The following is a 13,393-nucleotide window of genomic DNA, read 5'->3' as shown; positions in this document are numbered from 1 at the left end:
TTAATGCATCCTATGCATTAAGGTGAAAAAAAACACCTGGCAGTCACCGGCCCTCCAGCCCCCCCCCTTACCTGAGCCCCTTCATCTCTTCGGTGGGGACGCGCTGTCCCTCTCTCCACGGGGTCCCGGCTCTTGATTTCATAGATTGATAGCAGCACAGCCATTGGCTCCCTCTGCTGTCAATCAAATCCAATGACGCGGGCGCCGGGGCCGAGTCCAGCATTCGTGTCTGTGGACGCAAATGCTGGACTCGGGAGCGCGCTTGCAAAGTAACCCCCTCAGCAGAGCACTTCTACTAGGGGTTTATCTGATGCGGGTAGGAGCTGCCAGAGGACCCCAGAAGAGGATGTTCGGGGCCACTCTGTGCAAAACGAGCTGCACAGTGGAGGTAAGTATGATATGTTTGTTATAAAAAAACATAAAAACAATTCTTTACAATCACTTTAACCACTTTAGCCCTGGGAGAATTTACCCCCTTCCTGACCAGAGCACTTTTTGCGATTCGGCACTGCGTCACTTTAACTGACAATTGCGCAGTCGTGCGACGTTGTACCGAAACAAAATTGACATCCTTTTTTTACCCATAAATAGAGCTTTCTTTTGGTGGTATTTGATCGTCTCTGCGGTTTTTATTTTTTGCGCTATAAACAAAAAAGTGCGACAATTTTGAAAAAAACGCTTTCTTTTTTACTTTTTGCTGTAATAAATATCCCCCAAAAATATATAAAAAAAACTATTTTTTTCCTCAGTTTAGGCCGATACTTATTCTTCTACATATTTTTGGTTAAAAAAAAAAAAATCTCAATAAGCATATATTGATTGGTTTGCGCAAAAGTTATAGCGTCTACAAAATAGGGGATAGATTTATAGCATTTTTACTATTATTTTTTTTTACTAGTAATGGCGGCGATCTGTATCGTGACTGCGAGGAGGGGTTAACTGTATTCCCTGGGAGGTGATTCTAACTGAAGGGGGAGGGACTAACTACAGGAAGTGACAGATCGTGGTACCTAGCTAATAGGAACACACGATCTGTGACTCCTGTCAGAACAGAACAGGGAAGTGTGTGTTTCTTTTCTGTGTCTCCTGGTCATGATCGCTCATCGCGACTGTTGGCCACGAGCATCGGCACCCCCGCTGTGCAGCGGGCGCGCGCCTGCTATCCGGACCCCGCAAGATCACATACAGTAATGTGATTGCATGCAGGGGAAGCGGTTAAGCATCCCCTCCTTGGTGCAAGGTGAGGATAGTGATTTCCAGTGAAGAGCTAGCAGGACCGTAGCCAAGTTTAGCAAGTAAATAGTTCAAGTGAAACGTTACCAATAACTTGATAAAAATAATATTCTTTAGCAAGGAACATACCTTCCACCTTAATAATTATGCTACCAACATTAAGCCTGGTACACACTAATAGTTTTTTTTGTTCACCCTGCTGGGTTGAATGGAAAAAAAAAACCCGTACTGCTCCAGTTAGAGCTGCTGTACTAACAGTCTCCTCTGCTCAGCTGTTGTGTTCTGACAGGGGACAGTCATTGGCTGACAGCACTGATCAGGAGCCGGTCGGCTGCTGGTTTTTCAGCATGCTCGGCTGACATACACACGGGCTAAATGTTGACTGGTTTTTATTGAACTGGTTGATGTCTCCCGACATTCCACCCATGTGTACCAATCATTAGTGTGTGCTGTAAATTGCCTCCAGCATTGTTCCTGTTTCTTTTTGCCATAGGCTGCCATTTTGCTGAAGCCCAAGGCCCTGAACAGCAGTAAATCTTTAAGCTGTCAGCAGATCAGCCTTCACATTTTCTGCACAGTGGCTAAAAATAGAGAGCAACTGAGCATGTGCAGAGCAGAACGAGACTATGGGGTTGATTTACTAAAGGCAAATCCACTCTGCACTACAAGTGCAGTCGCTGTAAATCTGAGGGTTAGATCTGAAATGAGGGGAAGCTCTGCTGATTTTATCATCCAATCATGTACAAGCAAAAATGCTGTTTTTTTTTTTCCTTGCATGTTCCCCTCGGATCTACGACTGCCCTTCCAAGTGCACTTTCAGTGCAAAGTGGATTTGCCTTTAGCAAATAAACCCCAGTGTATTACTGGATTTCAAACAGTATAGGCAGTTAGGTTTAATGTTTTAGAGAGCTATAACTGCAAAACGGGCCAGCTTGAGGTGATCTAGCAGGACTTAATTTTCTGACTACAGCTCCACTTTAGGGATGGTTTATGTTTTTTCAAAGCAGCAAAATATCCTAAAAAATGCATTTCAAAAAGTTATAAATCGATTTGCATTTTAAAGGAGTGAAATAAGTATTTGACCCCTTCGCAAAACATGACTTAGTACTTGGTGGCAAAACCCTTGTTGGCAATCATAGAAGTCAGACATTTCTTGTAGTTGGCCACCAGGTTTGCACACATCTCAGGAGGGATTTTGTCCCATTCCTCTTTGCAGATGCTCTCCAGGTCATTAAGGTTTCGAGGCTTACGTTTGGTAACTTGAACCTTCAGCTCCCTCCACATATTTTCTATGGGATTAAGATCTGAAGACTGGCTGGGCCACACCAGGACCTTAATGTGCTTCTTCTAGAGCCACTCCTTTGTTGCCTTGGCCGTGTGTTTTGGGTCATTGTCATGCTGGAATACCCATCCACGACCTATTGTCAATGCCCTGGCTCAAGGAAGGAGGTTCTCACCCAAGATTTGATGGTACATGGCCCCGTCCATTGTCCCTTTGATGCGGTGAAGTTGTCCTTTCCCCTTAGCAGAAAAACACCCCCAAAGCATAATGTTTCCACCTCCATGTTTGACAGTAAGGATGGTGTTCTTGGGGTCATAGGCAGCATTCCTCCTCCTCCAAACATGGTGTGTTGAGTTGATGTCAAAGAGCTTGATTTTGGTCTCATCTGACCACAATACTTTCACCCAGTTCTCCTCTGAATCATTCAGATGTTCATTAGCAAGCTTCAGATGGGCCTATACATGTGCTTTCTTGAACAGGGGGATCTTGCTGGAGTTGCAGGATTCCAGTCCTTCACGGCATTGTGTTACCAATTGATTTCTAGGTGACTATGGTCCCAGCTGCCTTGAGATCATTGACAAGATTCTCCTGTGCAGTCCTGCGCTGATTCCTCACCGTTCTCATGATCATTAAAACTCCAAGAGGTGAGATCTTGCATGGAGCCCCAGACCACGGCAGATTGACAGTTATTTTGTGTTTCTTCCATTTGCGAATAATCGCACCAACTGTTGTCACCCTCTCACGGAGCTGCTTGCCAATGGTCTTGTAGCCCATTCCAGCCCTGTGTAGGTCTACAATTTTGTTCCCGACATCCTTGGACAGCTCTTTGGTCTTGGCAATGTCAGAGAGATTGGAATCTGATTGCTTCTGTGGACAGGGGTCTTTTATACAGGCAACAAGCTGAGATTAGGAGCACTCCATTTAAGGGAGTGCTCCTAATCTCAGCGTGTTACCTGTATAGAAGACATCTGGGAGCCAGAAATCTTGTTGATTGATAGGGGATCAAATTCCTTTTTTCACAAATTAAAACGCAAATCAATTTATAACTTTTTTGAACTGTGTTTTTCTGGATATTTTTGTTGTAATTCTGTTTCTCACTGTTAAAATAAACCTACCATTAAAATTATAGATTGATAATTTCTTAGTCAAATGTACAAAATCGTCAGGGGATCAAATACTTTTTTTCCCCCTAACTGTAGCTGCAAAGGGTGGGCCAACTCAATATTGAACCCTACAGACTAAGACTGGGATGCCATTAAATTTCATGTGCGTGTGAAGGGCAGGTGTCCCAAGACTTTTGGCAATACAGTGCATTTGAAAATTGATCAATCCTTATGTACTAACAGCCTAAAATTACCCCTTTTTTTGGTTGTAATTTGTGATTGGCTAAGCTAATCACGTGGAACAGGTAGCCAGGTACCATGTGATTGCTTTGGGCCAGTCACAGACCACAACAGTAAGCAAACTTTCCATGAATGGAAAGACATTCATGATAGGTTATTCACATAGATTGTGATTGTGCCTACATGTGCCACCCCGCCCCCAGTATAACTACTGTGGTGAGTCAACAAGTTGTTGAAAAACTCTTTTATGTGCGTTTTTTTATGGTCATGTGAATGAATCCTTAAAGGGCAATAACTGTTGACACATGAACCTCTTCCTCTCCTCGTTCACAGTCTGAGACTCGTGTTCACTACAACCTTGCTCCACTTTCTCTTGAATTTTACTGGATAACATTAACACATCAAGCTGACAATGAGAAATATATATATAAAAACAAACACAAAACTACATCTTTTTATTTTTTGTAAATTCTTTTTAGCTCTTTAAATACAATATATACAACAGTGTATGATGTTACCATTCATAGTAGAACTACTACTCTACTAATTGTTCCTCTTATTGAGAGCTTTAAAACCAATCATTGTTGCTTGTTATTAAAAATCAATAAAAAGAAAATTAAATTAGCCATCTTTTCTTTACACCTTAAAAATAAATACATTTCTGGAATTATATTACAAGCATCTGTTTTCTGCTAGATCCCTTTGGGTACGTAGGACTTTGACAGTGATATTATAGGAAAGAAGGATGATATTGCTCTGCTTGTGCTGCTTCCTATTGTGGGCCTGTTCACAACAAAAGTCTTGCACAAGACTCCTGATGTAATACACACATTAATTAATTGCCTGATCACATCACTGCCAAACTCCCCAATGAATAAATACACCCCAGTGGTTTTCAAATTTGCTGCTCTTGATTGTGTCCATCAAGACCCCAGAGGAGGAAACTTTGACCAAAGAGTCCTCCAAAAAGAGACCCAATGGATACACAGTTTGCAGGCCACTATATACCCGGGCCTAAATGACATGAGCTTTAGACCTTTTCTTTAAGAGATTCGTGTCCTTGATTCCCACATAACATATATCAGCCTCCCGCACACCCTGCTCCCCTTTCTCCCTTCCTTCTCGCTTACCCTGTTTTTTCCAGTATGTTTTGCTTACTTGACAATGATATGTTTGTCTCCGCTCCATTTACAGTGGCTGTTTAACGAGTAAGGGATCCCATAAATGGATCAACGAGATATGACACAATGTCTAGTAATGTATTCTTACTATGTTTTTTTATTTGGCAGTGTTTCACACCAACCACTCTAACTTCACCTCTAAACAATGGAATAAGATTTATGAATATGTATGTAATTAATCTACAAATGTTCATATGTACTGTTGTTTTATTCAGCCTATGCTCTCTATCCACGGGATACACTAGTGACAGTTTCTGGTGCCCACATAGAGGATATTTTCCTTTTGCCTCTTTATGTTGTTCTATGTAGGTACTCCCATTAACAGCATTCCTTGCTTATTTTGTTTATATACCGCATCTGCATCTGAGCAAGCCCTTCTGCCTCTATCGCTTGTATACCAGCGTGATCTGAGCGGAGCCATGCTCGTCACGCTGCCTACAATTCCCGTAATCCTGTTCTCTTGTTTTGCTCATTGTGCGCATGCGCAAATCGAGCGGATGTCTGCTCGTTAGGCTGCCTACAATCCCCATTCTACTAATGATGTCCCGATGCGAGTGCATCATATGACGCTACCTCACCGGTTTGCTGGGACACGGCCGGGGAATATAAGTAGCCCGTGTTTACACAGGGACTCTGTGTACAGCACCTGGCTGTCTCCCAGGGACACACTTATCTTGTCCAACATCTAAGTACTTTTGCCTTTATCTGGGCAGCTATGGTTTTGGCCACCAAATGGTCAGTGTGTTTAATGTCGTCTCTCTTATATCCTATATATCTATAGGCAGTTTATGCTAGTCTGGGCTGCATTACATGCCACTAGCTTTGCTGAACTTTATCAGGGTTTTCTTCCCCTCTGGATCTTGGATTTTCCAGTGTCATTGTTCTAGTGGTCACTTTCACCCTTGGACACAAGACGCACACTTGCCCCTGCTGTAGCATTGCTTTAAGGTTGCCTGCTAATAGGTACTTTTTTGCCCCCTATGCTATATAAATCATTCACTATTTGGTACATTATTCATTAGAATCAATTGCACGTTAATTACCTCTTTACAGTTTGCCATAAGTATCCTATATTCTTGGAAACCTTCCGGCTACTGCAAACTTGTACGGGCGGCCTAGTCCATTTGAGGGTATCTTTTTTGTTTTTGTTGGTGTCTCTCTGTTTTTTTTTCTTCTGGTTTCTCGTGGATAGTTTAGCATATGCTTTTTAATTTAATATGATCCAATATGTTTACGTAATACTTCTGATTTTGATTGGAACATATCTCATTTCAGACAGTGATATTCACTCTTTTCTTGTTTGTTACATCTCTGAACTTTGATCTTGTCCTGAAGAAGCCTTACGGCGAAATGTGTAGACGCACAAGGGCTCACTGTACAAATCATTTTTTCATGTTTTTAACATTGTGATATATGTTGAACCCCTTTCAATAAATATTATGACGATTATTATTTCTGTTGCTTCTCCATTGTTTCCTGCCTTAAAAGTCCGACCTTTGGCTATTTAATTAGTACCCTTCCCCAACGCCCCAGGTACCCAAAGCTCATATTTCCTTTCTACTAAGTTCTAACTCTTCATTTCTTTGTGTTGGGGCTGGTGCAGAAAACTGGCTTCCCACATTAGAAGACGGAATATGAACGGTCATTTCTCTCAGCAGAAGACGGGAGGCTGCGTGGACTCGCAGCTGCAACACTCCCAAGGCTGGTTTCTCACTATAGCGCAGGGGTGCCCTCAAAAGGGCTGGTTGTATCTGTAAGACTATATAAATTTATCCAGTACTTTTTTTCCTCAGAGAATAGATGCAGGAACTCAACCATGTCCCCCACTGGCGAACTGCATCAAACAGTGGGTGTGGATAAACTGCATTAACAGTGGTAGGATCTTAAAGGGGCAATAATTACCAGGAGTCTGTTATGTGCAGTTTCAGGGGTGCACTACATACATAGTGCATAGTTCAGGAGTATGCCATTTACAGATTGCAGTTTCAGGGGTTGCTGTGTACAGAGTGCAGGATTGAGGAGTGCAGTGTTTAAGGGTGTGCTGTGCAGTGGGCAGGGTTAAACTCTTTCACAGGCTCTCCACATCTCACTTCCACTCCTCCAATCTCTCCCCCCCAAAAGTTTACTCACATCTCACCTAACCAGCCTGACTCTACTTGCCTCACTTGCAGGGAGATCACTGGTTGGCATCTGTGCACTCGGGCACTGATAGGGAGAAAATTGAAGCTTACTATGTGATGCCTCATCCCACACGGTCCCTACATCTCCCTTGTTCTCGCTGTAAGTGCAGGGCAAGCAGGGAGGAATATTGTCCTTCTTGTAAACACAGAAGGCTTTTGCATTTAGAAGTGACAGTGTGGAGCGGGGGGGGGGGGGGGGTTTGTGTAATAAAACAAAACAAAAACACCCTGGGTGCGAGGGCCATATGAAATAGTATGCGGTCCTTGAGCTTGACATACAGTATGTGCTATAGCGTTTTAATACTGCAATTTAGCATGCGCTAATGCATCCAAAACACTCTAAAATGCAGAAAATAAAGTTGCATTAGGTATGCTTGGGACGGCAACATCCACACATCTCAAAACTACATTCTAAATCCCTTTTAAGATTAAATACTGGTACTGAACCATTGGGATAATCAAATATTAGAAGGTCAGGAAAAAAAAAAAAATTAATAAAGTACATGGTTCTCACATCTAAACAATCATTGCGTTAGTAATGCTGTTTTCTCAAGTCATCTTCTAGGCAGCTTTACGAGAGAGACACCCCTCCCACCTAGACAAGAAACACATTTTCTTGCAGGCTGTCATGCTAGGTGGCAGGGGCTTCCTAGGTCTCCCTTAACAAGAGCCGGCACACTGGGGAAGTACTATTGCATGGGTCCTGGGGCCAGCTTTTTTGCTGGTGGTGGTTACCAGGCAAGGACCCCCTCTCCCATTATTTGTCTGGGTGCCACCTGCAGGGGCAGAGGAGTCACTTGTCTAAAGTGGCTATAGATTAAGGGATCCCTAAATCTGCATGGTAGTCACCATATGGCAGATCTGGATTGTGTTGCCAGCCCCACTGTAATGGTGGTACTTTGAGCATGGCGTAATTTCTTCACTGGGCAGAAGCATCGGCCAGCCATCTTTGTGCTGGGTGGCTGACACCACAATGCCTAAATATACCCTGGAGTTGGCGGCCCTTACAGGAGGGTGCCTAATCCACAGAGCCACATCGGACATACTCAGGGGCGTGGAAATAGTGCTGGAAGTCCAAATCAAAGGAGGCAGATCTGACAGAACAAGTGGAGACTGGCCCTAAGGTAGGAAGGAGGGGGTTGATGGACAACTACCTTTTTTTTTTTTTTTTCCTTTTATCCTACTTCTTGCTTGTGGAGAGAGCACAAGCAAGTATAACTAAAGCTTATGGGGGGCATCGCCTGTTAAAACTTTTGTTCTCTGAAGATGTGTTCCTCTGGTGGGGTTTGGTGATTGGCTTTCCTGGTTTGCAGCACTGGGGTCTGTGGTTTTAAGCCTAGCTGGGACACTGCCTGCAGGGGTTGTGTATTGTCAGATTAATAGGAGGAGGGCTGGTGATGGTTCTCTTTCTTTTACAGCTTAGGCCTGACATGGGTGATTTCACTTTCCTTTAGGCTAAAGGCCAGAAGGAAAAAAGAGGCGGCAACAGTCAGTGAACACCCCCCAGGTCAATATTGTATGCGTGTCCTGCAAAAAAAAAAAAAGTCAAGCTCCTGGAAAAAGCCACTTTGATAGTGTAGTAGTACAGTAATTAGGGAATTTTCTCAAAGAAGTTATAGATTACATGAAAGAGGAAACAACGCATACTTTCCAGGCCTTTAAGAGTCTGCCCAAAGCAAAGCATTGAAAAGTAGCCCTAGATCAAGCATGGCAGCAGCTAGCTACCCTAACCCCGAGTTCAATAGTGGAGGAGCTGGAGATAATCTGGGGCGTCAAATTGGGTTTAGAGGAGGGGGAACTTGGAGAAGAGAGGTAAAGTAATTTAGAGAGATTCCTCTTTCCAACTGACAAAGCAGAAGTACTGCTGAAAGAAATACATAACACCCTAAATTGTGAAGAGACCCTATGAACCAAAAGACAGGGGGTTACTTGAAGCAAGCATGGGAAGCCAGTGAGGCCAATTTCAAGCCCACTCTGGCAACCACGTGTAGCATGCACGCATGACCTATGACTTAAAAAGGAGAAGTCTAACCAAAACTATTTTGGCCCTACTTCTTCTTTGGATCACAGGAGCACACTTCGTTCTGCACTCCTGTGACCAGTTTTCAGCTGACATCGGGTGGCACTCAGCCGGACCAGGCTCTTGAAAGATCCCAACAATTACAGACAGGATCTACTGATACCTGGATCAGCAGAAGGCCCAGGCTTTCAGCGAGCTGCTGGGAGACTAAGCCAGCTGCTTCCGCCCCCTCCACAGTTCAACACTGGAGGGGCAGACCGTCAGTCACTGGTTCTCTGCTCAGGGTGGAGGGAAGAAGTGAGCACGCAGCAGTCTTTGATCACTTAGTTCAGTGCAGAATCAGCAGGGGACAGCTACAGCATTGGATAGAAGAAAGAAACAAAAGGTCACAAAAAATACTATCACTAGATGGATGAAAATAGCCATCGAAGCAGCATATAGGGACCAGGAGTAAACACCCGCCACCAGGTATTAGGGCACATTCTACAAGGTATTTGGCTATGACTTGGGACAAAAGGGCTGGAGCCTCCCCAAGTAAGATCGACAAGGCAGCTACATAGTCTAGCTTCCAGACATTACCAGCTCAGGCCGGGGCTTCAGGCGGAAGGTCCTAAACATCACAATTCCAACCATCAAAGGTATTTTAAGCTTATCCTTCCATGAAGCTGTCCTGCAAGATGGCTAAGGAAAATGGAGTTATTTACCTGTTAACTTGATTTTCAGGACAGCATTATTTCCTCTCTGTTCTAGTATTGGGTCCTTCAGTAATGGTTTTTAGCTTACCTATTTATATACGGGTTATGTGTAAGCCTTGGATTATTTCCTACACCTGAGGGGTGAATGGTCTTTTTATTTTAATATAGATCATGGGCCTCTCTGGTGAAGCTGTCCTGGAAATTGAGTTAAAGTAAAGTTTCCAAACACCACTGAATGCAAATGATGCTATTGTGGAGGACAACGTAGCAGATTAAATTTTTTAACATATACCCCATTCCAAGAATCTTACAATTACAGGGTGATGCCATTCTATTGCTCCATCAACAAGTTCACTGGATGAGGAAATAGTTATTCTGTAGCAGGATTTGGAGCACAAATTTATATAACCATCTATGTGGTCTATGCTAAATGTTTGATTTAAAAAAAAAATTCACATTCACAATAAAAATTAACATGTTAAATAAATGAAAACAAATATCTGCATAAAAAAAAATAAAAGAATTATGGATAAAATACTAAAAATTGTGTAAATCCTTTCCCGCTTTGATGACAGCTTCTCTTAGTTTTGGATCTTCTACCCAATTCACACGACTGGCATGAATGAGCCTCTGGAGAAGATAAAAAAAAACAAAAAACCAGAATTAGTTAAGATATTTTTTGTATACATTTTTAGAATACAACTAGTACGATACATAATTAACCACTTGCTGACCGCACTATAGCCAAATGACAGCTACAGTGTGGTCGTTCAGTTCTTATTCAGACACAGCTGATCACAGATTGAGGTAAAGGGCCAATCACAGCGGCCCTTTACCATATGACTAGCTGTGTCCAATCACTGCTGATCACGATGTAAGCACACTTGCTGGTTATCGGCGTTTCTTTCCTCACGCTGAAAATATTACAGCACACACAAGCAAAAATCACTTTCAACTCCGGCAAGGCTATTTAAATGTAATTTTTGCATGTGTGTGCTATAATATTTTGTTCTGTTTGTATGATCTTATGGCTGCACCATATTTTAGGGTGTATGCCCCCCCAAATCTTTGTTGGTCTTTCCTCACACTGTCACAGCGTCAGGAGAGGCAGAGCTAGTAACCGGCAAGTGTGAAAGGGGACATCTACACTGATAATTAGGGCACTGATCAGTGACCTGATTATCAGTGCTGCCCCAACAGTGCCATCTATCAGTGAAGGAGAAAAAAAAAAAAAAAAATTACCTGTTTGCAAAGTTTGATAACAGAGTAAGAAAAGGGTTTTTTTTTTTCTTCCCAAAATGTGTCTTTTTTCGTTTAAAAAAAAAAAAAAAACCCTGCGGTGCTTAAATACCACAAAAAGAAAGCTCTATTTGTGTGACAAAAATGATAAAAACAGTGCTGCATGACCGTACAATTGTCATTCAAAGTGCTACAGCGTTGAAAGCTGAAAATTGGCAAATTGGCCAGGGCAAGAAGGGGGTAAAAGTGCCCAGTAGGCAAGTGGTTAAATAAAACACCAAAGCACAAGTAACTTGTATATGCAAGATTGACAGTTAAAGTCCCATTCCAGGCAAATTTTTTTTTTTTAGATTCAGCCTACCCTCTCAAATCATTGCTAACAATCCTGTTAGGTGAATATCGGGCTTCACAAGGTAAGAGAGAAAAAAAAAAAAAAAAAGTCCTCTATGCAGGCTTGTTGAAGATTCCAGATGAGGGATTGCTGATCCAGCACTGTCCCTCTCGGGATCCCCTGTCTCCCGCTGTTCCCCTTTGATAACATCGTCCTCCCTCTGCTGAGAGAACCCTACTACTGCACATCTGATAGGAAGAGTGCATGTCAGGTAGGCACTGATGTAGACACCTGAGAATGGGCTATAATATGCAGGTGCAGCAAAAATATAAACATCACTGGAGGCTGCAACTGTTGGATCAAGATAAGTATGTATCTGTAGATCAGGAGGGTGGGTTAGTTTAGATCAAGGAAAAAAAGAAGTGCACTTTTCCTTTAACCCCTTCACTGGCAGACCACACATTTTTCCCCCAGTTACACACCATCACAGGCCTAGTTTGGCAACCACATCCCTAAAGTGGCCATTATTTTCATTATACAAAGAATAGGATTAATTTGTTACCTGAATCATTTTATATCTTCAATGGCAATCTTTTTTGCTTGCTGTTTTAGTTATCCAATTTGTTTGTGCTATGGTAAGTGGCTGTTTCACAGCTTTCATAATACTCAGTACACCTCTTAGTGGAGCAATCTCTAGTGGCATCGCTATAGGGGAGTGCGCCCTGCACCCGGTGACACCCGCCAGAGGGGTGACACCGGGGCCGCCGCTACACAGTGCGCTGTATTGCTTGCACTTGCAGAGCTGCAGCGAAGCGGTGCGAGCAGGACACGCAGCCGGAGTTGGTGGGTGGAGCTGGGGGTGTGGCTGCCTCCTCCCACAGACTCCTTCACTCTGGCTAATCCTGCGGCTGAAGGAGCAAGAGGCAAGGACACAGCAGCCCCAAGTGTCTTCATCTCTGCAGCTATGCTGTAAGGTAATGCACACTGACTACATAGAGTCTTAACCTGCCCCACCTCAACCTGCCACTATACCACCCTATAAATCATATACAGGGGCCGGTTTGTGCGTGACCATGTATTCCCTGCAGGGAGCTGGGCAGGATAGATGGGGGAAGGGGGGGGGGGGGTGACACCATGTTTTACCACACCAGGTGACACCAACCCCAGTGACGCCACTGGCAATCTCCCCACCTTTCACTAACCCATGGGTGGATTCTTCACAGAAAATAACTAAAGCATGTAGCTAGCTTTTATACCTGGAATATATTCTGCAACATGAAGGTAGTGTCCGTTTCCCTTTTTACATGTTTGAATATTTTTTTTAATTTCTCTTCTTTTGGTTCTTTCTGGAATCGTAGTTCATCTACAATGGACAGAACTTCTGTCATCAGCGCAGTGCTCTTCTCCTTCAGGGCTGCAAAAAAAAAAAAAAACACATTTTTAAAAGTTACAAATATTGTAAATGAAATGTGTTTAATTTTTACTGAAAAAACAAATTGCTTTTTACTTTTTTGCAGTAAGTCTGTTACTATTCAATGGGGAATTTAAGTGCAAGCTCATCATTTCACAAAAATGGAAAAAAAAAGGAATGAAGAAGGTGAACACGCTGCACCCACCTACCAGTCCCCTTCACCATTTTAGGAGCGATTTCAATTGCCGAGTGCTGGCGTGCGACCAGTTTGACAAACTAGAATCGATTTGATCTGTCCCAGCGTCCCTAAGAAAAGAAGAGGAAGAAGAAGACGACGACGACTTGCAAATCCCCGCACTGCTGCACCAGATGTGTGAGCAGTGAAAGCTAATCATCCACGGAGGTAAATGCAGTGGGGACTAAGTGCGTGTGTGTAATGTTTTAGTTCACCTTTTCATTTTTTGGGGAAAAGGTGAAC

The 13,393-nt window shown here is 43.1% G+C and overlaps 1 protein-coding gene across 1 annotated transcript in view; it reads right to left on the bottom strand.

Moving 5' to 3' along the window:
- Positions 1-4,294: 4,294 nt before the first annotated feature.
- Positions 4,295-13,393, bottom strand: part of CENPH (centromere protein H) — a 48,215-nt gene continuing 39,116 nt past the window's right edge. Inside the window, exons 8-9 of the mRNA XM_073623626.1 lie at positions 12,761-12,918; positions 4,295-10,564 (exon numbers count right to left, since the gene is read on the bottom strand). Coding sequence (XP_073479727.1) covers positions 10,472-10,564; positions 12,761-12,918 — 251 coding nt within the window. The 3' untranslated portion in view covers positions 4,295-10,471. The remainder of the gene's footprint in view (positions 10,565-12,760; positions 12,919-13,393) is intronic.

This window comes from Aquarana catesbeiana, linkage group LG01 (genome assembly GCF_042186555.1).
Source record: "Aquarana catesbeiana isolate 2022-GZ linkage group LG01, ASM4218655v1, whole genome shotgun sequence".
Lineage (NCBI taxonomy): Eukaryota > Metazoa > Chordata > Amphibia > Anura > Ranidae > Aquarana > Aquarana catesbeiana.
This window is presented reverse-complemented; position numbering and strand designations above follow the sequence as displayed.